This window comes from Alligator mississippiensis, chromosome 14 (genome assembly GCF_030867095.1).
Source record: "Alligator mississippiensis isolate rAllMis1 chromosome 14, rAllMis1, whole genome shotgun sequence".
Taxonomy (NCBI): Eukaryota; Metazoa; Chordata; order Crocodylia; family Alligatoridae; genus Alligator; species Alligator mississippiensis.
In genome coordinates this window covers 36928176-36954745 of record NC_081837.1, presented here as the reverse complement: position 1 = coordinate 36954745, position 26570 = coordinate 36928176, and the positions used below count along the sequence as shown (strand labels likewise).

Below are 26570 nucleotides of genomic sequence, written 5' to 3'. Positions count from 1 at the left end.
CAAATGGAGTATTCAAGTGCCACTGTCAATGGACAGACTGCTGGGGGTGGGCGAGCGGGTGGTTTAGTTAGTAAACTATAACAATTTGTATTGCTGCAAGACAGATGGAGGGAAGATGGAATTATAACTTTTTGTCCCTGGACAGGTAGATGGTGTCATGAGAGAGGCAGCAGGCTTCCCTGATATCTGCCAGCACTTTGTGCACAACTTCCTTTTGATGGCAGTTTTACCCCTGAACCTTAGTGTGCATATCAGTTGCCTAAGGGGAGCAGCATTGATGACCGATAGAGATGATGCATGCTATTTTTGTTGCTGCTAATTGTAATCTTTCTGCTTTCCTGAGATTCTCTAGTTTGGTAAGTAGAGTCCTTCAGTTACCAAAAATACCTTCAGAGGACCACAGAATTGCCATCTAAATTCAGTAGCAATAAACAAGAATACAGTGAGACCAATGTTGCTTTTGGCTAGCAACACATAGCCATCCAGGTATCCAGCTGCCTAAACTGAAAAGAACTTCTTTGGAAGGCTTAGATGGAATATTCCAACCCTGAAGCAGGCAGGGCTTAGCCTTTGTGTAGTCTTTCATTGCTGATGGCATACACTGGGTTGACATGTGGCTTGTTACTTCCCTTTGATTGCATCTGATGGACAAAGCCAAGCCTATTTCGGCAAGCAGGTTTGCTACTTATTGTGACCAGTGAGATGCTTAGGGAGCTTCTACTGCTTTTTTTGAATACCAGTGCATTTTATTGTCTATAAATGAAGCTTGATCCCAGCATGGGAAAAAGCGCTGTCTGGAATGGAGAGCAGGTTTTCTTATTTGCCATGCTGCCAACTTCCTTCTTGTGGTCCTGTGGAGCTGTCAGCTTGTTGCAGGTCAGTTTACTTAACACATGTAGAAAAAACTCAGGCTTCTGTCCCAAGTAGGCAAAAACTCATCAATTCAGCTGACAGGTGGAGTAGGGGATTTCCTTACAGTGGAGCTAATACTGCTTTACTACTTAGAATCATAGAAAATGAGGGTTGGGAAGGACCTCAGGAGGTCACATCTAGTCCAACCCCCTGCTCAAAGCAGGACCAGCCCCAACTGGATTATCCCAGCCAAAACTTGGTCTAGCCAGATCTTAACAACCTCCAAGGATGGAGAGTCCACCACCTCTCTGGGTAACCTGTTCCAGTGCTTTACTGCCCTCCTCATGAGGGAGTTTTTCCTAATACCAACCTAAACTTCCCTTGCTGCAACTTGAGCCCATTACTCCTTGTTCTGTCATCTGTCACCACCGAGGACAATTCAGCTCCATCCTCATTACAGCCTCCCTGCAGGGAGCTGAACGCTGAAGATCTCTAACCACTTTGCAGACATTGAGCCCACTACCTCTTTTGGTTGTCTAATTCCTCATTTGCAAAAGGTCTGGCCAGCCTCTTCAGCTGAGGTCTGAGGTTAGAAAACTTGGTACATAGCCCATTTGTTTTCCAAGCATCGAAACGATGGCTGCCAACAAAGTTAAAAGTGAACTGGATGTTGTCTCCTTTTAAAACAAACTATGCTGGCATTTCTTCCCTCTCCACCCTAGCAGTTACTTGAGTATCCTTACCTCCCCTCTCTTTTTATTTATTTTTTTAAACGTCCTGAGATTTAAATGGCACTGTTGCAGTCCCTGGGTGCACACGGGTTGGTGAGCTGAAGGTGGGAAGGCTCTAAGGACCTATGACTGGAGTGCAAACAAATGACACCTTTTTAAATGCTACTAATCTTCCTTTGTCTTCTGTCCTAAGTTTCTGCTCTGTGGGGCGGAGGGTGCAAGTGATCCAAAGCAGCAAATGGACCTGGAAATCCTTAAGTCTCTTGGCCTCCTCAGATTCTTCCTGTGTGATCGGGCTCATGTAAGCAGGAGACCCACAATACAACCCCAGCCAGACACTGCTGCTCTTCTGGCTTTATTTCGGTTGACATTTGAAGCCTTTGCTCTTCCCTAGAGAAACTCTGTTTAGACATGCTCCTTGCGTGCTTCCAATCTCTTGAAGTCTGCACCAGCATGTAGAGCCCGCAAAATGTGTGAACTCCATTGCTTCGTTGTGTGTAATCAGCTGGAAACGCTCTGGTAATGGGAGCAGATTGCAGAGTGAGTGGCTGTAATGGTTTTAGGAATAAAGAACTACCTAGGCACTCAAAGCAGGCCTGATTTATTTATTTTTTTCCTTCTTTTTTTCTTCCCCCTGCAGCTTTTTATTCTGTCTTCTCCTTGGAGCTGTTCTTTGAAGTAGCATAACACGCACAAATGACCCGTCCCTCACTTTTTCTCTTCCACTCTGCAATGCTCTGGGTAAAAGACTTGATTTTTCTCTACTTGTTATGTCTAGTGAAATGCATTTCCATCGCCAGTGGCAATCTATGAAAGCAGGGCTGCTCTCTTCATAATGGGGACTTAACTTGAGCAGGCTTTTTTCTTCTCAAGCTGCCAGTCCCATTTTGGTTTAGTCGTAGCAGAAACCCGCAGTCACAGTGGCTGAGCATGTGATTGTCAGATTTCTCAAGCGGGCCGCCTAGATGGCATAATGCAAAACAGCCTCTCTGAAGTGGAGGACTTGGGGCAGGAGAGGCTAATTTTGAGGAGATGCAACTTTTGCCTGTCCTTTTTGCCTTGCGAATTGCTGCTCCAGCTGGATGCAGGTCTCGTATCCTAACCTCATGTGCAGATTCATTATTGGCTGTTAAACAGATGCTGTCTTTCACTAGTGGGACTTAGACATCCTGGGTATTGTAAAGCAAGAGGCCAAAACCATTGAGCTACTGGAAGATCAGTTATGTAGCATTGTTGTACATGTTGACTTTTCTAGAGCATGATGTGTTAACCCTCTTGTAATAGTTGCCTGGTCCTTGAGCTGTTAGCACCGGATATGCAGGCAGTTACCCACTGTGTCAGTCCATCAGCTGTCTAGGCCCGTAATTACTGTTTTGTAAGTGAAAATGGACTTGCAGATTAGGGTCAGGGCTCTCCTTGCTGTGGGTCTCTGTACAGCTGGCATAGTGAGGCTAGTTGTGGTCCCTAGTGACCACTTGGTGAGAGAAGGGCCCCCACCCTGTGGCTCCACCAAGTGGGGGAGATGCTCCGTGTGCCTAGTGGCCAGTAGTTGTCCAGTAAGCCAAATGTTAGACCTTACTACTAGTACAAGCAGCTATTCATAGCAGAGGCCCATGTGCTGATATCTTCTGAGCAATGGCAAGGGGCAGGCTGATATGGTCTGGTAGCCTAGAGACCCACCCCCCCAAGAATTCATCAAGGGCCAAGAAAGGGCAGTCTAGAGTAATTGCCCCTGATAAGGGGATTCTCTCATGGTGCTTTACCAGTTGCTGAAGGATGCATGCCTTTCAGCCAGCTTATTTGCATCTTGTCTCCTGTTCTCTCCATTTTTAATAGACCTGTGCATTCCTTATAGTCTACTATCAGTGGACTTTATCTCAGGGTGCCTGGCCTCTGACTGTGGAGTCTGACCCTGCATCTGGAGGGGTGGCTCTTCTTCCTTTCAAACATCTGGTATTGCAGCTGCTATACAGACACAGATGCAGAGTTGGCCTTGTAGGAACCAGGATATAAGAGCAGACCCTCAAGCTTTGGGGGAACAATAACCTGCTTCCTCATTCCAGTCTGGAGCTTAGAGAGCAGGCAGGGTGAGGTGGGATGGGGTGGGGAAGTGTAGTACCGAACTGTCCTCTTCTCTTCAGTTCTCCCTCTGGAGCTATACAGTTTGTGTGGAGTACAGGAGACTCGGGCAGCTGCTTCTTTTGCTGGTGCTTTAAACCAGCCCTGGTTGGCTATCTTGCAGGAGGTAATGGCGTTCTCTCTTCCCTTGCTATGTGTACAGCATTTTAAATGCAGTAGCATTATGTCCTTTAACCCTAATTGTTTCCTATTCCCAGTGTCATGATTTAGCACTCCCAATATAAGTTACTATTATGCAAACAAAAAGGATGTAGGTAAATAGGAAACAAGAGGGCATGTTTGTAAGTCATTCTTTAGCTTTTTGACTGGCTCAGTGTGCAATTTCCCCATGTTTGTATGCTAATCACTGATGGAAAGAGCGATGCAACTGCTGAAATGCCCTAAGAGCACAAGTCAAAATGCATCTCTTCTTCCTCTTGGCACGTTGAGAAGAGCGTCACTGGATGGATTCCTTTCAGTGGTCAGGTGTTCTCCAGGCCCTGGGTTTGTGCTGGGTTTCACCAGGAAGTCAGGTAGGCGAGGACTCGCTTTTTGTCTCCGAGGAAAAATGCACAAGAAGAGACCTCCAGGATGAAATGCTTTTACTTCATTCTTCCAAGTGTTTGAGCTTCCGTGACCATAATGCAGTTGATGTACGTACGTAAGATGTGCGACAGCCTAGGGGAGAGTGGATGGTGATTAAACAGCAGCAGAAGCACTCTTCTGTTCATGCTATGATTAGAGCGGTCTCTGGAGAATAGTGGGAAACGAACCAAACAGGAAAGCTCCCAGAATCCTTAACTTTGTTGGTGGGAATGCTCATTGCCACTGCAGCGTTCAGAATGGAGCAGAAGCAGCCTCTTCCTTGAGTAATTCATATTGCCGTCTTCTTGCTGCTCAGAATCGGTGGTGCTTCACTGTCCTCAAAGTACCTGTCTCCCCAGTGCCCCCCCAAAAGGGGAAGAATCTTTGCCTATAAAAAGGGAACCTCACAGCTTTGCATCTCTGTGTTGGAAACTGGGCTGCATGACAACTTGGCTCTGAGGCAAGCTTAATTTTGCCTATATGTATGCAAAACCTGTTTCCTTTGGCCTTGGTTTTAAAAGGAAAGAGATTCTGTATTGACAATGTAGATCAAAAAAAAGTCACTTCCACTCATTTCTTTACAAGCTCACCCAAAATTTTTGCAGGTTGTAGTAATGGTACAGGCTGCTCTCAGATTTCTCCTTTCCATCCCCCTTTGATTTCCTTTCTCGGAACCGGTTGAAATGGGTCACTTGCTCTAAAGCTTCGAGGTGTTTTTCTTAAATATCTCTGAGTTTTCCTGTTGAACATAGCAGTGGAATGGTGCCTCTTTCCCTTTCATTTAACTGGTCCTCTTCCAAATGTGGGTACTGGAAGAGCTCAGATGGCTGTTTGCATTAAAGACTGCTGATGTGAAGTTAAGACTTGCTGATGCTATCAGGGTTTGCAGCCTGCTCCCCGCTCCGCCTTGTCAAGGGAAGCAGCTGTCTCCAGAATGCAGGCCTCCATTTCCAAAAGTCATAATTGTCATTTCTTTTTGAGCTAAAACTTTAAAATGCCCCATAGGGGTCAGTTAGTATAAAACACTGATAACAAAACATTAGGAGTGAGCCCGTGAAGACATTCCCTGAACCTGGAGGGCTGGTAGTAGCAGTGGTGAAGTCTTATCGCCTGAGGCACTAAAGGCTTCTCTTAAATTGCTTGGAGCGTCTCCGCTTGTCCGGTGAAGCATTCTGCTTTTACCTGCTGACGAGCCAGCTTTGCACATTAGGCCAAATGTGCAGTGTTTCATTTGGTCTCTGCATTTTGTTTCACCAGCCTTGTCGGATTCACTTATGCCACCAATTGTGATGGAGACTTTGTATTCTCAGCCTGCCTGTGTAGTCCTGCCATGGGTAGCTCCTGCGCTGCTCACCTGGCTCTCTGGAGCCTGCTTTATACTTACTGATAGGTGGAGATGGTTACAAGCTACTTGCTCATCTAATTTCTTCCTGCCTGATATCTAGATGCGTGTTCTCAGTCACCCTGACTGCGAACTATCAAGGGGGGTAAGTCCATCAGAGGCCAAATAATTAAATATTACTTGGTACACCAAACTGTTGTGGTTGCGTGGAACCCTGTTTTGTGTCTCAGAACTAGACTTCTCCAGCTAGCAAACACAAAACGGGCAGCTTTGTAGGCACAACAGGATTTCCCAGCTGTCAGAACAGCGATGGAGAGAGAGGTGGGTGCTGATGTCAAAAGAATACGTTTTCTCCGCAGTCCTTGCCGATAAATCAGCGCTGCCTTTAAATGAAGGCGTTACCTGTTGAAAGCAAACACTTTATAAAGCAATGCTTTAAGCAGGCTTCAGTTGAGCTTGGTTTCTAGGGTTTGTTCAAAAGGTGTTTTCTGAAAAGGATTGTGTGCACTAGTAAATCTCACTTTCCATGTGCTGGAAAGGAATTTCCTGAAAATAGCTCTCTGCAATTAGACTGAGGAAAGTACCTCCAACCAGGCACTAAATTCTTGACAGTTTTCTTATAGAGGAGACTGTGTGTCTTTACCTGCTCTCCCCATTTGGGAACATGCCTTGCGTGTCTTGATGGAGACCTGCCAGCTCAGGCAGGCTAGTCAGGGCTTCCTGGAACAAAAGAAGGCTTGGTTTGATCATAGCCCTCTCTGCTTCCATTTTTCTTGTTGCCGTTCTGCAGATCTGCACGTGGATTAGTTTCTCCACAGGTTGAGTGGTTCTGCCTTTCACAGGTTGACGCTGCTAAATCCTCTAGCTGTGAAGTAGAGACATCATCGTCTCTTGCTGAGGACTGAGCAGAAATCTGAAGGCACAGATCAGCTGTGCAGGCCCCATAGGCAAAATCCGAGTTTCTCCCCTGTCTGTGAGGAGCCTAGAATTAAACACGAGGGGTGCTTTGTTCACAGGTTCAGGAGTGACGCTTCCCTTCATTCGAGCTTCTGCCGTTGTTGAATAGTAAAACATTTTGCATTCTGCTTCTGTATTAACTTTGACCTTAATCTAAGTAGCACGTCTGACGTATCCAGATTTCCTGGAACCCTGCGCTCAGTTTAACCCTGGTGGAATTAGTCTGCTCTGGCAGTTTTCTCTCTTCTCTTGCATAGCACTGTACAAGTATGTATCTGCTCTGCACAGATGTTAATGATCTCCAGGAGCTTTTCATCATAGGTTTTGCCAGCACTTTCACTGCCCCACTCTTGTGTGATGTGCTTTGTGCTGGTTGACTGCTAGGTTGTTGCCTTTCAAACCTAGAGGTAGTTGCACGTCTGCAGTGGTGCTAATGTCATAATCGCTTTGAAGTCCTTTTGGATGAAAAATATTTCTTAGATCCGTGCTGATAGTATGAGGTCATCTGTGGCAATCAAACCAGTTGATAGTAATAATTGCAGGCGTGATCTAATATTAACGCAACTTCCGCCTCTGCCATGTTTCTTATACTATGTAGGGAATCTGCAGGACTTGGAGTGGAGATGTTGTTTTTGTCTGTCAATTACAACTCTCCTTTTTTAATCATACTCAATTTTGTTACTCGTTTTCCTTTGGACTGGCTGCGAAAGCTAAATTTAAATGGCTAATCACTGGATGGAGCACAAAGTGCATTCATAATTCTACCTCTTTCCTGGAAGCAGCTTATTATTGCTGGGCCATCTTCGAAAGTGAGTTCAGATTATGATCTCGGATTTAGCAGCATAGTCATTGTGAGCAATGGATAAGAAATCTAGGGCCTGGGCCTCAGACAGTAATGAGAAAAACAGTAGGCAGTGCAGAGCATAGCTGATCACTGCCTGAGACCAGCAAAGGATCTGTGGAGTGAAAACGTGGTCCGTGTCTGTGGTGTCCTCTACGATGACAGCAGACAGCCTATGAGAACAGGTGACTAACAGGGAGTCGCATCATCCACTTTGCAACTGTGCACGTAGCAGGCCCTGCATTGTTGGCCTACCATAGCCTCTACCAACTTCTCATCTTCCTATCTTTTCTCCTTCTGATATATAGATACCCATTGTGGCTGAAACAGGGCGTAGCATCTGCCATGCCTTACACTTCCTAAAAACACTGCTAACAATTTCAGGTTTGTGCTCTGATACATGTTCAGCTTGTCCTGTTGCTGCTGCTTTTTATTTAAGCAGCTGGTCCAGGCTGGCATTTCGGAGGCCTTGGTGGCTTGTACATGGGTTTGTACACTTGCTGCCAAATCTGCTGCCTTTTTATGTATAATGCATATAATAGTTTGTGTGATAGGCTTGTACAGTACAGAAGCAGAGATCTTGACACTTCACCCTTTTTCTACCATCATCTCTGCCAACTTCTGCATCCTCCTTTCCATATTTCTAGTTAAATGCAGCTAGCTGGATTTTTAGCCATCTTTTTTCCTTCATTCTTTTTGTGGGACGCAAGAGATTTTTTTGCTTTCAACCAGGGGTGTCAAAGATCTGGTCTGCAGGCCATTTCCAGTTCTAGTACTGCCTACGGGTCTTGAATGGGCCCAGCATGTTGCATATAGCACACCTTGGACTAGGCCTGTGCACACCGTGTGCCCGATTGTCCCAGGGTGCTGCATGTGGTGTGTGGAGCTGGTCTGGTGTGCACAAGGCGCAGGGCTAGAGGTGGTGGATGTTGCGCACGACACCAGTCTGGGCCCAGTCCAGTCTTCAGACTGGCCCTGGGTCCTTCATCCAGCCTGGTAAGTTTGATATCCCTGCTCTAAACGATAGCAAAACTTAAAAACAACCAAACAAAAAACCTCCACCCTTGGCTTTTTGACAAAACTCTCCTATATTCAGTCTCTCTGATTGTTGACAGTTAATTGCCTGCCTTTGTTGTAAAATGCTTGGCAACATCATGACGTTTGAAGTTCTGAATAAATGTGAGTTATTGAATGTTTCTCTTCTGGTAGAAAAATTGAGGCAATAGTACTGGTGGGAGAATATTATGCATGCCAAATGCTTCCTGTACAAGATTGGAATGTTAAGCAAGACTTCTGCATGCGTTTAAAATGCCTCCATTCTCTGAAATACATTTCTATCATTATTAGGCTTGGTATTAAATGGCCTTACACGTCTCTATAGAATGTGTGAATTTGTTTTCATAACTGCTAAGGCATTTCAATTGTAAAAATGCCTGCTCCAAGCTCTTTGATAGCGTGTATTTAGTGTGAAGTCTCTTCTGTTGCTGGAAAATATTTCCTTATTGTTCCTAATGGCACAGGTGGTGTTAGTTGTATTAAGTATGTCTGTTTTGGTAGCGCTTGAGGACCAACCAAGAATGAGGATGGGCACAGATGTACAAGACAGACACAGGTTGGGGGAAGGTATATGATCAGGATGAAACCAGGTGAAAATGGTGAATGGCACGGCAGCACCACAATTTTTTGGAGTAGGCATAGTTAGGAGATTAATTGAAAGGAAAAAAAGGATGAAGGGAAGGGGAAAGAGCATGCAAGGAGAGGCCTGCAGCATCAATGCAGGGTAGAGGAGAGTGAGTGGGCAGCTAAAGAGCCCCAAGGGAAGGAAGAGATTTGGAGCAGACTGTTGATAGGGCAGAGTAAGTCCGGTTAAAACTGTTCACAATTTTCGGGGATCTTTTGCCACCCTCCTTTGGCTGCTTCTGCAGCTGCTCCTTCTGGCTGGCTCCCCTTGGAAGCCTTTCCCTAGGACCACATGGTAAGAGAATGGGACGCGCCAGCTGGGTCCTTGCTTCCCTAGAAGAGTGGGAGGGAGTGTAACTGAACCCTCCTGTTTAATCTGTCTGCTCCAGTAATGAATGCATCAGGGAAACAGGACTCATTAGTGGTTGAGAGAACTTGGGGGAAGGATGGGGGTTGTTAAAGTTTCTGCTTTAAGCTTCCTCATTCATTTACTTTTTTCCACAGTCACAGAACTGCAGGCTGCCTCAGTTTCCATAGAGAATCAGAGCAGTAGGGCTGCTCTCAGGAGGTCTAGTCCAACCCCCTGCTCAAGGCAAGGTCACCCCTGTCTAAATCGTCCGACCTAGATAAATGTTGGTTTAACCTGCTCTTAAAAACTCCTAAGAATGAGGATTTCATCTCCCCTCTAGGTGACATGTTCCAATGCTTAACTACCCGCAGAGTGAATGAGTTGTTCCTAACAGCCAACTGAAGTTTTCCTTGATGCAATTCGACTGTTATTCCTGGTCCTGTCCCCTGTGGGCTCTAGGAATAGTCAGCCCCCATTTTTTTTACAGCTACCCTTCAGATATTTGAAGATCTATCAAATCCTCCCAATCTCAGTCTTAACTTCTTCAGACTAAATCTGTTCCTCCAACTGTTTCTCATAATTCATGTCTGCTAGACCTCTAATAAGTTGCTATCTGCTGGACTTTAATTTGTCTGTGTCTTTCTTGAAGTTTTGACACCCAAAACTGAGCATAGTATTCCAGGTGAGGCCTCACCAGTGCTGTGTGGAGCAGAAGGATTAGTTCCCTTCAGTAATGGATTACTTCCCTTTATTACAGCCCATTGTGGTACTGACTTTGTTTGCAACAAGAGCGGTCTGTCTGCTCATATTCAACCTGTTGTTCACTTTAACCCTCTTTTTCTCCTCTGCAGTATTGCAGCCTAACCAGTCTTTCTCCAATCCGTGTTTGTGCATGTGACTGCAAAGTCCTGCACTTGTCCTTGATGGCTTTCATTTGATTGATTGATTTTTTTTTTTTTTTTTTTTTTTTTTTTTTTTTTTTTTTTGGAGGGGACCATTTTCCAGTTTCAAGGTCATTCTGAATCCCAGTCCCATTCTCCAATGTGTCTGCAACTCCACCCAGCTTGTTGTCATCTGCACATTTGCTAAGTGTGAACTCAGTTCTATTCTCCAAACCATTAATGAAGATATCTAACAATATTAGATCCAGGAGAGACCCTGGAAGAACCACTTTGATGTCTTCTCCCATTTAGACATTGAATCATTGGTGACTCTTCTTTGAGTACTAGTTATGCATCCATCTTGGAGTTACTTCCACCTAGACTGTATTTCCTTAACTTACTAATGTCATGGGAGATCATATCAAAAGCCTTGCTAACATCAAGATAAGTCACATCTGCTGCTCTTCCCAGCCCTCCATCCACACAGCCTGTCACCTTGTCGTACAAGGAAATTAGGTTGGTCAGGCTTGATTTGTTCTTAGCAAGCTGTTCCACGTTAGCTGTTCCTAATCACGCTCTCTTCTAGGTACTTAAAAATGGCACCTTTGTTACCCCCATTTGTAAAATGGTTCTCATGTTCATACAAATTGTTTGTTGCATCTTTAAAAATTTATGGCATTGTGCTAAATATTAGAGAGCTGCATAGTGTTCGTACTGCGGCAGATGAAGAAAGAGTTGTCGGGCTGGCTGAGATCTAGTGTCTTGTAGCTGTATTACCCGGTATGCTCTCCTTATATTGGCTCTCCAGTCTACACTTTCAGACGAGTGGATTCGAGAGCTAGTAGGCATCCAATGCTAACATGTGTGGATCTCAGGATTTCTGCTTGTGGTTAGAGCTCTGAACTACATCTTGACATCTGGGTTCACTTCTGAATGCTAGACTTCCTGTGTAAACTTGAGTGAGTCGCTTAATCTTTCTACGCCTCGATTCCTTATCTGTAAAATAGCAGTAATGCTACTTGAACTTTTCTTTTTCATGTGCAGAATGCCAACTCTTCAGGGCAGGAACTGCCATATGCTATATCTTCAGTGCATAGCATAATGGATTTCCAATCTTTGTTGGAGTCTCCAGATGCTATTGTAATTCAAGTAATGAGGCTGCAGGTTGTGTTAGTGACTTCTCCATTATTTAGAAAACGGAGCTGTTTTAGTTTAAGTTGTTTGGCCCTTGTCCCAGTACAGCACTCCTGGGTGATTCTGTTATTAAAGTTCGTATAGGCAGACAGAGAAGTAAATGGAAAGACAAGAGGAGAAATTTGGTTTTGAAAGGAATGATTGCGTTTTATTGTAACCTAAGGTAGTGCCTTAGTCAGCTATTTTTATGAACAGGAACCTGTTGCTAAAGGCTAAGATGCTTGCTGAATCATGGAGCAAGAGAAGTTGACCAGAAATACCTGTTTTAAGAGAAGGCCAACCTTGCAACTTTCCAGGCTTTCCTTGTTTCCATAAGCTTTTATCATTAATGCATTACCATAGGTATTAGCAAATTGGTCAAGATACTTCATTAGGTCATATGTGAATGAAGGGTAGGTGAGTGATCCATATGATGATGACTGAGAAATCTGTACCTTCAGCATGAAGCTGATGGTATAAACCCAAAAACCCTTTGAGGTGAGGCTGGGTGGAGCATGGGAGGGGAAGAAACAACTGAGCAAACGGCGGAGTCAGTCAGACCCACTTCAAAGCTTCTGTGAGCCTCTACCCTCTAAATATGACTGAAAAGCTCTGTTTTAGTCTTCTGCTCCTCTTAGTGGCATATAGCTGGCATGTGTAAATAGCGCCTTTTAGTTTCATTTTTCCTATCTTGTAAATAAGTAAGACTTCAACTGTCCACAGGGGAGGTTTCAAAGTACTTTAATGAAGTGGCATTATATCTTATTCCCACTTTATATATGGAAAAACTGAGGTCAGGCATTTTCCCAGGAAAGCCAGGAGTAGAAATGTCTCAGCAAAGCCAGGAATAGAAATTAGGTCTCTGCCCTTCCAGTCTCCCCAGCTACCCATTGCCCTACCAGCAGGGCAAGACTTGGTACAGAAGTTCAAGTAGAATTTCCTGTATCATGTCCCCAGCTCTGACGTTTTCTATGTAGCCTTGGGCCATTCATTTAATGGTGCTGTTTTGAATTTGTTTTTCTGCACCCAGAAAATTGGAATCATACACCCGTAAGGAAGGGTCTTGAAGATGAATTGGTTCAAGCTTGTTCATGAAGCTGTGAGCCGGCCATGTGGTATGTTCTCAATCCGTCCCTCTCTTGCATGTTATAGTGTGTGTGGAGATATAAGCACAGCATCTGCGCCTTAGCCTAATCAAGGCTTGATGAATGAGGGCAACAGTCAGTCTAAAGGCGAGCCCTCAGAAAGGAGTCTGAGGGTCAGTGGTGTGCAACTCGTAAAGCCAGCTCAACCAGTTGTTAGTGTTGCACTTTTCACTTCTCTCTGTATTGTAAAGTGTCTCTTGAAACGGGCTGTCCTCTGAAAGAATCGTGCACTAGTATGAGATGTAGTTCAGAGCTTTAACCACAAGCTGAAATCCTGAGATTCACGCACGTTCGCATCGGATGCCTGCTAGCTCTAGTAATGTCTGGTGCCTCTGTACCTGATAACACCTGTTCTAAAGGTGGGGTTGGGTGAACGGTGTTTCACAATGATCTGAGAGCTAACACAGCTTAAATCTGTACTTAAATATTTCAAAATGCTGATGGAAGCATCTCCCACGCAATATTGGATGATTTTTCAGTGCTGAGCAGAAACAGTAACCTGCCCTATGCAGGGGAGAAGGTACGAGTTGTTGGTGAATTGTTCTCAGCTCTGAATTTAGTCCCGGTGCATAGTGGCTTTCAAATTGCTGGAGAATCAAGGCTTCCCTTTCTGATTTTGGCTTCCTTACTATGCTGCCCTGTCAAACCCTTTTTCATTTTAATTGTCATCAGCATTCTCTCCCTATCCGGTCTTCTTAATGTGAAAGCTCAGGTTTCGGGGGAGATTTATTTTAGCACTTGTTTTTTGGCATTGCAAAATGGTCTAGGTGCGATTCTTTGTCTAGCCTACAAAACACTGACTGGCTTGCATCAGGGGAGAGATCTAGGGGTATCTTTCTGCCTGAACTGATAAATAGACCCACAGCAACATCCTGCTACTTAGAAGACTGCCAGATGGCACTAAAGAACATTAAATCACTCCTCAGAGCTATCTTTCAGAGTGCGGGATGAAAGCCTGCCATGGGTAGGGAGGGGAAAGATCTAGTAATGATGGATAGGGATGAATTTTGTAACGGGCAGAAAAAAAATCTTACCCTCTCTCCTTGAAGGTTGGAGATGTTTGGCCAGCCTTTCCAGACTGAGGGCAGAGAGGTAGGTAGCTCTATTTCTGTCCTCAGTTGACCAGAGAAGGCAGGGTGATGGTGCACCTCATACACAAGGGCTGTAAAATTTACCTGGCCCACAGGACTCGTCCTCAGGCTGGATTGGGCCCATGGACCTCCCTCCCCTTCCCCAGCATGCCTGATCTGGCAGCTGCTCCAGCCAGAAAGGGGGTGGGGGGGGGCAGATGATGGAGCTCTGAGGGCTGGGTCCAACAAATGATTGTATGTTTGACGCACCTGTTACAAACTAACTGAAAGGGAGATGCGTAAGGTTGAAGCCCAAATTGGGATCTGGGAAAGGGGTCTCTTGGGCCAGCAAGTGTAGCCCCCTGTCTTTTCAGGCACTCATTTACCTAAAGATCCTCCATTCTATGAATTGCTACATCAGACTCTCGCACCATTGCTACCAGGCACAAAGCAAAAATTCCAGGAACGCTGAACATGCGGTAGGGTAAAAAAACAGGGGAGACCAGGGCACTGCCACTACTACTGCAGTGGTGGGGCAGTAGCTGGAAGGAGGACCAGGCCACAGAGAATGGCAGAACCCCCTCCCAGCCTTTGCTAATCTGATGCAGGGGGGGAAAAAAATCTTGTTGATCTCTTATTTGTGAATGGAGATGCACCTGTGCGTTCTTTGTGTCTATGGACCTAATCTGGAGATTCAGTTTTGTAACATGCATCTAGTAATGTTGATCTTCTGCAACTCAAAACAAGCAAACAACCCTCCCCTGGTTTACAGCGGGACCAAACTGTTAAGAGGTCGAACAGTTAGCAGTTAGTTGAAACTTAATTTGAACTTCCTCTGATAGCTGCCTCCTTCCCTCTACATTCCCATTTTCTACATAGACTACTTAACAATCTCCCTCCACTTCATCATAATGCTTAACTTTAACTCCTTGGTAGCTGGCTCATAAGCTGCTTTTGAGAGAAACTGTCAATCTAACGTTTTAAAATAAAGCTTGGTCTTTGTTCTTTCCAAGAATTCAGTTGCTGTTTATACCGATAAGACAGGAGGTGTCATTCAGATAGTTTTTTCCTGTGGCTGTTCCTCACACTGCAAACTGCTTTTGTGGAAGACAAAGAGCCACCCCCAAGAGATTCATTCCCATCCCAATGTCTTCCGTGCCTGGTTTCTGCTGGCCATAGTAAATAGGCCTCTTTGCTGCATCTAAACCAAGAATTAGAAGCAGCTTAGGACCTTATCATAGTGTTTCTGTCAAGTGCTATACATTGATCCCACTTTTTATTATGCAAATAATTTTGTTTCTGTTGATTCCAGGGAGTGCTATGGCTTTTTTTTTTGCAGTAAGAAGGTGGAAAGGAGGAAGACAAAGAAAAAGTCTGATTTATTCCGATTTATTTCTGTCACAATGCCAACACCTAGATAGAATGACAGAACCATTTATTTCTGTTTCCCCTTCATTCCAGACCTTGGGATGAGTTGCCCTTTCTTTGAATAAAGGTTGGCTGGTTGAGTCTTTCTGTCTGTACAAATAAGATGGCAACTGCTAAACTGCAAGCACCTTTTAATGCTTTAAAAGTAACTTGTACAATAGATCTACCTCTGCAACAGGCCAATTTTCCTATGTGGAAAAAGGCACCCAAACTTTCAGGGTGAAAAAGCTCCTCCACCTCATTCTGATGTTTTCTCCAGTTCCCCATGCCCCCATGAGAGAGGTGGGTCCTGCATCCTTTAAAGCCAGGGAGTCAAAAGATTTGGCCCACAGGTCAGATTGGGCCTGCAAAACTACCATTTGGTCATTGGGGCTCCTGGATGAGCTAGGAATTTGGGATTGGCTGGAGTACTAACTAGCTGTGGGACAGTGGGTACTTCAGTCTTCATTTTTTTTTCTGTAAAATGGGTATAACTTCAAGAGTATTCCACTTTGGTACCATCAAATGCAAAAGTCATAAAGTGCCAAGCGTTGTTGGTTGTTACCTTTATGCTTGGGGAGGAAGTGACTGCATCAATATATAACCTCTCTGCTCTCCCTTCCTCGTACAGATTGGTTACATTCCCTCCGATTTCTGTCAGACTAGTACAGTTTATGAAAAGGGATGTGCAGGCACTATAGTTATAACCTCCCCAGACTACAAGCAAGTTACTCACCCATCTTTTTAACCATTTATGGTCACTGTAAATCCAGCAATAAATTGGCTGGGCAACCACACTCAGTGAGCCTGCTGCCAAATGGAAACCACAGAGCTTATAGAATTCACCAAGTCACTCACGCTCCCAGTTGCAACCATTGTGAAGTAGGTAGGGCACTTCCTGAACTTCATCCTGTGGTTTATTTTGTCTCTGGGCTGACATGAAGATGTTTAGCCTTAACCCTTCCTTTCACGCGCTGCTAGCACTGTTTGCAGTGCTGCGTGGCTTCAGCGATCAGTTCTGTTTCTTGCGGTACACAAATGAGAAGGGATGGAGAAGCAAGTGCTTGAAGGCCAGCCAAAACGCTGTCTGAGCATTGAAGCCCAGAGTGGCCAGAATATTTCCTGCAGATCTTGCCATGTTTCTTTTTGGTATGGTAGATGACAGGAGCTCTCAGACAGAATGCTTTGGTAGTCTCGGATGGTGCCAACTGCATTGCTGGTACTTAGCAAAATTAAGTCATTAAATCAATATGACAGGGAATAGCAGAGATGCAATTAAATGCCTATTGGCTTTGGACTCCTAGTCCGAGGGTTCGGGCCACGAGACCTCACTACCTCATTGCAGTATTTGCATCTAAAGTACCTTGACTTTCAGACTGCTGTGGCAGTCCCCTTAGCGGTGTGGGATGATTTGTACCATATTGCTTATATTTTAAGACAGGGGTTGGCAGGCTGGATCCAGCCCATGGAAAGGTTTGGATCTGGACTGTGAAGGTGCACAGTGGCACACAGCTGTGCTGTGCTGCCAATCCCCCTCCATAACCCTCCCTGCTGCCCTCTTATGCCTGCCCTGTCCTTTGCTGCAGAATTTGCCTGTCCCCATCGGGGATGGGGCAGCACTGTACCCAAACTCCTGGTGGCCCCGGGCAGACTTTTAGTATGGGGGGGAGCCTTTGCCAGAGAGAATGATGATGATAATACAAAAAATTACAATTTCTGGGCCCCCTTTCTTTCCGGGCCCCAGGCGGCTACCATGCCTGTATCCGGCCCTGCAATGGGGATTGGTGGTGCAGGTAAGCACACCTGGGTTGTGGGGTGAAGATACAGGGCCCATGGCACAGACTAGTTTTCAAGCAGCAACCTAGGGCAGCAAAAAGTTGCTGATCCCTGCTTAAAGATTCCCTTCTGTACTATCCAAACACACTAGTACCTTTATGGGATGCCAGAAGGGCAGCCAATATTCTTGCCCCCAGCTATCAGTGAGAGATTAATCAAAAGCATCTCTGTCCTGTTCTGGTTAGATCGGATCTTCCATCCGAAGTAAATTCGGAGGATTGCGCAGTTTGTGGCACGAATGTTTAACGCAACAGTCTTTCTCAGAGCTGTATTTCGTGGCCCTTTCTACCCCATCCATCTTAGCAAGGGCTTGTTCCTTATGTCTGCCGTGGCGGTGCTTGTGCTTTACACCGGAAACCCTTTCATAATGCTTTGACTGCTGGATCAGGATGGATCTCTGTGAGGGAACTGATTTGATTACAAACATTTTGTGGTTAAGGGAAGCCAACCTAAGTATTTAAACATGTGGTTGAAAGGGAAAAGAGGGAAGTGCATTGTTTGGCTTACACAGAGTTCCCACTTGGCCTGCACTGGATCCCCATTGGTTTTGTACCTTTCCTGTGTTACCCCAGTTTCTTTCTGCTGCATTTATATGGTACATGTGGTGTGACGTCTTTGCTGGCTAGCAGCCCTCGAGTAATGACTGTTATTTCAGAAAACCTAATAACTGCTCAGGCTGCCTCTGTCGTACAATGAGGAGTAGTGATTACATGCTGCGGAGGAAATTAAATTGTCAGGAAAGACCTCGTTCATAAAAAGCAACAGTTAACTCCTTTATTTTAAGACTGTAAAATTGGGGATTGGAGGGTATAGCTAAATACCCCCCTGTTAACAAATAAATAAAAAGCACAAAACAATATTGCGTAGGGCATCATGATACTTCCTAGGTTTCTGTAGCAAAGCATGTTGCACTTTTTCATGCGCTTCAATCACAGAACAGGCCAACATGCAGGAATAGGGGCTGTCCTAGGTGCAGGCTTGCTTAAGGCAGGCAGGAGTGTGTAGATTTAAATGCATCCATCTTCTCTCCTAAAGGCAGGTTGTAGTGCTGCTAAAAGGCTTGGCACATGCAGAGACTGAATTCCTTTAACCTTGCCCCTGCTGTAGTCGGTGGCAGCTTCTTACGCATGCATCTTTCCCCTTTTGGGCTGCTTTTAAATGGGTCACCTCCAAGGGGCTTAAGGGAGGATTCATTCTCCATGGATAGTATGGAGCAAAGGACGCCAGTTGTGATGGTACAACTTGGAACTGCTCTGAGACCACCTACGTGTTTTTCACAAATTATATACAGCTGTCAAGAATGGGTTTTGGCTGCCACCAACGTGGTGAATTTAGATCGGTTCAAAGATGAAAGGCTTCAAATCCTATTTACACATCTGTCGTGACTTACTGTTGTGGGAATAGGGAACCCCCCAGCCTACCAAAGCCCTTCAGAGAAGGGGAATGAATTAGTTGTGGGTTGCTTGTGTGGTGGTCTGGGATGCTGGCTGACTTTTAAATGTGTATTGCACTCAAGCTTCTTGAAAGCGTGTCATTGAAGAAGATGGTCCATTTTGAGGTCTTGTAAGGTATGCGGCGGTGAGGGAATGAGGTTCTGGCTTGAGAGTTCAGGTGTCTGGGAAGAATGCTGAGTAGCGAGGCTGCCTAATGACTGTCTTTTGCTCTGTGGCACTTGTCACCCTTGTTTAACATAATGTTATGTAATATCTGTTCTCTGCGTTATTGCAGTTAACTGCAACTGGCCACTCCATTGTGATGGCTTGTCTTGTAGCAACCAACTCGGCATAAGAACCCGGCAGAAACTTTTCCTTACCAGCTGGCGCGCTCTGTTTTTGGTATACAACTAAGTGTTCTTTGTGCTTTTGTTTTTTTTATCTTGCAGCATCTGGAGGGGGCCAAATGTGAACTGCGTTGACAGTACAGGGTATACTCCACTGCACCATGCTGCTTTGAATGGTCACAAGTAAGTTCTCTTGTAGTGCCTCTTACCCCCAAAGGGTACTCACGTGCTTTGCAAGCTTCATATTTATGTAGACTGCCTTCGTTCATAACTTAAGTGCCATGCTACCTCCTCTGGGAGAGAATGGTGCAGTGGTGCCAACACTACACCATCTTCAGGACAAGAAGTAAAGAGCGCTATTGCAGGGAAACTGCGGAGGAAAAGTTCTGTCGAATGTAATTCTGTAAGTTTAAAATTTGGCAAGGATAGTGGGGCCGTCTCATCAGTCTTGTTTAACAATCATAGTCAGTGAGTGAGACTTTTTGTTGCCTATATTTATTCAGAAGACTCCTGCTTCAGCACCAAAGTCCTCTGGAATCCCACTACTATGTGTATGTAGTCACTAGTTGTATTTGTGCTACAATACGGTAACATGCAGTTTTGTTACAACTGTCAGTATGTATGAAGACTCTTGTCTGCTCACTATTGGTGAAGATTATTTATTAACTTTTCAATAGTTCTTTATGTACTGCAAACTTTTTTTTTCTTTTCATTTGGCTTGCCTTGTTCTCTGACACTAAAGACTTGCCTACCATTGGCTTTTATGCTGGTGTCAGTGCACCTGTGTCCGCTCCCAGTGCAGGTATAAAATAAGCGACTTGACATTTAATTAGTTCTTGTCCCACTCGTATTTGATTCCTGGGCAGCTAGTCTACTTGAAGATATTGCACCAGTGGAAAAAAATGTAGAAAGTTCTTAGCTCATCTTCCTGTAACTCATTTCACTGTTTTTTGGGCAGCACTCTGGGAATAATTTGAATTTGCAAGATTTTCAAGACACACCATGAAAATAATTCTATTCAGATTTAGGTTACTGAGCAATAAAACTCAGCTTTGGGTATAGACTGATAAATGCTTGTCTTTGGGTTTCCATGGGATGGAATAACTGACTCAGAAGGCATCCTTATTTTCCAGGGACGTGGTGGAAGTTCTGCTGAGGAATGATGCACTGACCAATGTAGCGGACTGTAAAGGTTGTTACCCTCTTCACTTGGCAGCCTGGAAGGGAGATGCAGAAATAGTGAAACTCCTCATCCACCAAGGACCCTCCCACACTAAAGTGAATGAGCAGGTCTGGTTATTTTCTTCCTCTTAATTGTCTCTAATGTGCCAGTGGAATAATTCTCCTACTTTTGGGAGGGGGGGAAACCTTTTTAACCGCACAACATAAGGCATCGAGCAATAGCTGCTTCTGGGGAGTGTTAAAAATACCCAATTTCTGATGGTACAAAGAATGATCCGTCTCTAAAGTTTATAAAGCTCTAACTGACTGATTAAATCGGGATCTAGGGTAGTTGGTTGCAAGCAAGCAGTACGAACCGCTGAGTGCATAGACTGCAGCCTGCTTCTTTACTGGGACTCGAAAGCTGACACTAATCATTTCCTTTCTAGTTGCTGTGTAATTAAGAAAAGATTGCTAAAACTGTCAAAGGATACATTGGCTCCCTTCTGTTGGGGAACTAATCAAAGCAGCTTTGTTTTAGTCTTTGTTCGGACACACTCTCCTAGCTGCTCCACTGGCTGATTTCTACCACTCGTGCTCCAGTTAACTGATTTAGTGTGGGGGGAGGGAAGGGGTTTACCATTTACTCCAAGTAAAGGAATATAATGTATTCCTAGAAAACAATCATTTTTGAACGAGGGAGGGCCTTCCTTATGTGTGATGCAGACTGTCTTGGTGTGCTGGAACCTGCTATTCTGTGCAGTGATTCTGTTGTCCATCTTGGAGCACCAGCCTCCCTGCTCAGCTTCCTGAGGCCAGGCTGCAATTTTCTTCCACAGCTCCAGTGCTCCCCTCGACAGAAAGCAGAGCAAGAGCAATTCATGTCAGTTCATCTGTGTGTGGGGCAGCTGGGCACAAACAGTTTTCTCATTTAAAGAATCTTGCTTGAGATCCAAACCATTTGCCCTTTTGTCTAAGCATTTGGAAAAGGAACCTTTGGAATAATGCTGTTCTGCTCATGTTGCTTAGCCACTTGCAGCCTGGAAGGCAAGTGCTCTCTTCAGGACCCTCCCTAGGATCAATAACCCTCTCCCTGCACTAGAACTGTCCTCCGGTGGTTGGAGGAGAGGCCTGGGACTTGGGAGGTCTAGAGTTTAAATCCTGTCTCTGACACAAGCTCACCCCTGCAACCTCGGGGGCAGGGAGGAACACTCAAGCTCTCGATTCCTCATATGTACAGTGGAATTCCTTGCCTTGCAAGGCTGTGATAAAGGCTAAATTATTTGTTCATAAAGCACCTTAAAGATGAAGAGCACTGTGGAAGCACTAGTTATTACCTTTCCTCAATGAAAAGCAAAACGCGCACATTTTAAAATGCTTGTTATGCTTTTCAGTCACCTTTTTGGTTCTGGGCTCTTCTTAACAGAGCCCTCTGGTCCAGCTTCAGGCAGTCACTCTGTTCTCTTTAAATTTGGGAGAGCAAACTGGACCGTTTACAATCCATCTACAGTGGGAGTCCACTGAGGGCCCTGTGAGTGTAAAGAAAAATGGTGCTGCTGTCAAAGGTCAGGAGTAGGACAGGTATGGGAGAAACCTTTTCAGAAAATTAAAAGCATAGTGTGATCTTGCCAGGTAATGGCTGATTGATTGGCTCTTTCAGCCGAACCTTTTAAATGAGTGAACTCAGTCCAAGAGGTTGCATGATGCATATGTTTTAAAGATGTCTAAATGATGTGCACAGTGGTTCAAATGATGAGATGTGACAGCTGGAACGGCCAGTGTGGTTAATTGCTTTGGACTAGAACAAGATGCCGTGTTCTGTCATTTCCACCCCTCCAGAGTCACCCATTGCTTTGTTACTGTATCTCGCCCATTTCATTATCACATTTTATTTTTCTTTTTCCTCTCCTTTTTGTAGAATGCTCTTGAGATCAAAGAACTCAAAAAGTACGGCCCCTTTGACCCATATATCAATGCCAAGGTGTGTACTTTGCTCTCAGGATTTCACTGCATCATTACTCCAGGCTGCATTCCTACCTCCAGGTGCATTGTCATCCAGTTGGCTGATGATGATGATGCCTGCTCAGTTTCCAGCCACTTGGGGAATAGTAAAATGCAACCATTTACTTACTGTTGGTTTCTTTCTTTCTTTTTCTTTTTTCTTTCTTTCTTTTTTTTTTTTTTTTTTTTTTTTTTTTTTAAACCAGTGATAGGTTATTTCAGTGATAGACTATTCCTGACTTTTCTGGAGCTCCTTCTGTACTTAGACTTATAGGATTCAGGGTTATGGTCAATTTGCCTTATTTGGCTGGACAACTTCCAAAAGGTAATGTCTTAATAAAAATGCTCCAGGTATTGTGTCTCATTCTAAATTGTTAACAAGCGCAGGATGGGAATTTTTCTTTGCTTAAAGATGGCTGCATTTTTCTCTGTGGGCTGTTGGGAGTGAATTCCATGTCATTTTTCCCTAATGAATAACGCCATGCTGCTTTACTAAATGGGTGGCTCCTGCTTCTGGTGGTGGTAGGGAGAAGGCTGGGGAGGAGGGGCAAGGCCTGTAACATTTATACCCCTAGGGTCCTCTATGTCTTGCTTGCCGCATCACACTCATCTTGGTGTTTTAGTCCTTGTGTCTTGTGTCTGAGTCTTCGCTTCTAATCTTCTGTCTTTGCTTTTTTGTGTGTGCTTTTTTGCCTCTTTCTGCTTTTTAGCAGTTCTCGATCCACCCAGGGGCACAGAAGTAAAGAGTGTATGATGTACTGAAGCTGAGCAGTTGGGGTGGAGGGAAAAAAAGTTCCTAAGGTCACTTGTTCTGTTTACCACTGAGCAGACAGTGGTGTTTTCTCAGACGCTCGCCATGTTTAATTGAGTTTTATTTATAGCCAGGCTCCAGGCAAGCGATGGTATAATAGTCTGCTGATTTATCGTGGGATGCTTCTGCTTTCAACTACCATGCCAGGGTTACTTCTAGCCAACTCTTTTGGAGCCAGCCAGCCATGGTAGATTTTTAGCTCTTCGAAGTTTAGTTAAAACTTCCACTGTGCTTGATCTGCAATACTTATAAAAACACAGGCCCCAAATTCCAGGGCTTGCTGGTTGATGAGAAGTAAATTCTTTGTATTATCACTCTCCCATTTCAGGAAATACTACTCTAGTGCATACTTGTTTTGAATGAAGACATTTAAATGGCGATTACAATTAAAGTCTAGAAAGGAATTTTATAGCAAGAAATGATCTCCTTTGAGATGTGCCATAGGAATTGGGAAGCTAAACCTGCTAGAGCTTTCAAGAATTGTGTTTATCAGTAATTGTGAATGGAGTATTATAGCATAGTGCAGTTGAACAGTGAGTGATCAAACTAATTGGGACCACCCCCTGCACAATAACAAACACATGGAGTTGAGAGTTCCCATCTGCTATACCTGTTACATCTGTTTGCTCCTGCATCTGTACAAGTTTAGCAAAACGGTTGCAACCATTCCGGGTTACATTTTGTACAGAAGTGTGCAAAGATGTCAACTCCCGTTCCCGTTTTAAGCACTTAAAAGTGACCTCTGTCAGAGATTGCTTTGTAAAATATTTTGTCAACCTGTTAGCAAATTTTAGAAAGTTGTTGGGGTTTTTTTGGCTCCCCCCCCCAGCTTTCACAAATAGCTAGACCGAAAAGGAGCAAGAACTGTTTATAGAACTGTACAGGAGACGGAGAAATTGCAGTGTAGAAACTGTGCGGTAACATGAGGTTGTTCTGTGTTCTGCATCAGAGTTGAAACGTTCAAGGGACCAGAGGCTGAGCAGACTTTGATTGTTTACTTTCTTTTGGAATTGCCTTTTATTAAAAAGGATATCTTTTAAACTTGTCTTAGGCTAGTCGTGTTTTGAACATAACTTGACGCTAGAACGGTTTGTTACTTACGATGGTCTTTTCAAAAGCTGATCCAGCAGGCCTCTGGGTTACTTTTGAAAACGGGGCCTGAGTGCTTTGAAAGTGTTCACCCTTCAGAGTTTAGCCAAGGCTGCCTACACACAGGCTGGAGATGGTAGAGCTTTTTGTGAACTCTGACAGAATACTTTTCCCGCGGTGGATGTGTATTTGCCTAAACAAAATAAAAAGCTTTGAAAAGATGCGGTTCCATTTTGTGAAATTTGGGTGGAACTCGGGTGCAAGCCTCGGGCAGAACCCTGCCTACCGGGCTGGTTTTGAAACCTCTCCTGCTTCCTGAAAGGCTGATGGGAGGGTCCCTGTATAACCTAGGTCCCAAGCTCCTGGGCTACTGGCTCCCTTAGTCCATCAGGTGGAATTTTATTTTGCCGTCAAAGTGACCTGTGTCTATGTTCCAAAACCATCTTTTCTTTTCAGACTCTGTTTCCACGGAGATCTACAAGATTTTTGTTCCAAGTTAGAATGAAACCAGATGTCAAAAGTTTTTTGGAATCCTCCATGAAATGGACTTATTCTTTATACACTGTAGCTCCAGGCACACTGACACACTGGCAGTTGATGGAAATCATATTCTGTGTAGGCATAACTAATAATGCCAACGGCTTCTACCCAGCACCAGAAAACAACCAACCAAACCCAAAATCTGGCCCAGCAAACAAAAGCCAATACCTCGCCCCTTTCCTTGATAGCCTTGATTATAGGTGGTAGATAGATGGTCTTTGAGCATAACCTGAAAATGGGATCGTAGAAAATGAGGGTTGGAAAGGACCTCAGGAGGTCACATCTAGTCCAACCCCCTGCTCCAAGCAGGACCAGCCCCAACTACATCATCCCAGCCAAGGCTTTGTTTAGACAGATCTTAAACACTTCCAAGGTTGGAGACTCCACCACCTCTCTCGGGAGCCTGTTCCAGAGTTTTACTGCTTTCCTAGTGAGGAAATTCTTCCTAGTACCTAATTTAAATTTCCCCTGCTGTAACTTGAGACCATTACTCCTTATAGATTCATAGATGTTAGGGTCGGAAGGGACCTCAATAGATCATCGAGTCCGACCCCCTGCGTAGGCAGGAAAGAGTACTGGGTTTAGATGACCCCAGCTAGATGCCCATCTAACCTCCTCTTGAAGACCCCCAGGGTAGGGGAGAGCACCACCTCCCTTGGAAGCCCACTGCAGATTCTGGCAACCGTTACCATGAAGAAGTTCTTTCTAACGTCCAGCCTAAATCTCTCTGTCAATTTGTGGCCATTGGTTTCTAGTTACTCCAGGGGGTGCCCTAGTAAACGGAGCATCTCCTATTCCCTGCTGCCCTCCACTGATGAATTTATAGGCTGCCACAAGATCACCTCTCAGCCTTCTCTTGCGAAGGCTGAAGAGATCCAGGTCCCTCAGTCTCTCCTCATAGGGCCTTGCCTGCAGGCCTGTAACCATACGAGCGGCCTCCTCTGAAACCTTTCAAGCTTCTCCGCATCCCCTTGAAGTGCAGCGCCCAAAACTGGACACAGTATTTCAAATGCGGCCTGACCAAAGCCACACAGAGTGGAAGCATCACCTCCCTGCACCTGTTCATCATGCATCTGATAATGCATGATAAAGTGTGGTTAGCCTTGTTGATCACTTGGTTGCATTGACATATCGTGTTCATCTTGGAGTCGACAGTGATCACTCACAGCAATCGCTCAGCCACCAATACTCCCAGCTTCTCAGAGCACGCACCCCAAACACACACAGCCCACCAAGCAGACGCTTGGCAAACCAAAGGCACAGGCAGCTCTGGATCACCTGCCTTCCCTGGCCAGGGCTTGGTGCCTGGCTTCTCTTCCCCTTCCTCCTGATCCCAGCACACTGCCTGCACACTGCTTACCCGGTTGGCAATCCCTGTTCGTTGGCTCCTTGGTCCGCTGTCACGCTCCTTGGTCACTGGCACATACCTGCTGACACTATTTTGGGGCTTGTGATGGCTTTGTGTAGAACAAATGGCCTAAGTAAGGGTTAACTTTGTGGGTTACAAACTCTTGTTTGTAAAGATAACTGTGACTGTCTTGCTATTTTTTGCTTTGGCTATCTCCTGTGAGTGACCAGTTAACCAAAACCAGAGTAGAAAAACTAGTTAAAGGAAAAAATGAACGGCACTAGACAAACTACCCTTGCCCTTTTTTTAAATTGGTCTCTGGAAGCAATTGAATAGTGCAGATGGGGTTGAAAATACACTATAAATCTGTGCAGGTTGCTAATAAAAGTGGAAGCTTACCATCTGGGATCTGCAAAAAAACAAAAACCCCAAAACAAAACAAAAAAACTGGTCAGGGAACCCATCTGCAGAGCTCCTGAGAACAAGTCATTTTTCTTTTCTTTTCTGAGGATCCATTTTTCTTTTCTTTCTTTTGTTTTTATTTTCTTTCCTGAAACTTATTGTAGAGCTGGGCACCTGCAGGAATGAACTGAGATCTACTGAGCCGGAGCTACCATTCGTATTAATGGGAATTGTGGGCGCAGCAAAGGGAGTGCATGTCCATCTGCAGGATGGTGGAGTGTATCTGATAAGGGAGCTTGTGGCTTGTTTCTTACCCTCTTGTTGAACATTTTCTTGCTTTTTCTGGTATTCCCTGGTGGAGAAGTTTGGGTCTTGCTTAACAAGATTTTTCTTTTTCATCTGGGGGGTGCCTTTGATTACAATCACAGTCTGAGAAATGTGCAGCTGAGAGTCCTATGTACTGTGTTAGAC

At 44.7% G+C, this 26570-nt stretch overlaps 1 protein-coding gene across 12 annotated transcripts in view; it reads left to right on the top strand.

Moving 5' to 3' along the window:
- Positions 1 to 26570, top strand: part of ANKS1A (ankyrin repeat and sterile alpha motif domain containing 1A) — a 153685-nt gene that overhangs the window by 20605 nt on the left and 106510 nt on the right. For 8 of the 12 annotated variants that reach the window (XM_059717260.1, XM_059717253.1, XM_059717263.1 and 5 more), the window contains exons 2-4: positions 18850 to 18930; positions 19881 to 20037; positions 21827 to 21889. In XM_059717260.1, coding sequence (XP_059573243.1) covers positions 18850 to 18930; positions 19881 to 20037; positions 21827 to 21889 — 301 coding nt within the window. The remainder of the gene's footprint in view (positions 1 to 18849; positions 18931 to 19880; positions 20038 to 21826; positions 21890 to 26570) is intronic. The other 4 variants (XM_059717267.1, XM_059717258.1, XM_059717257.1 and 1 more) reach the window with 1 other exon arrangement.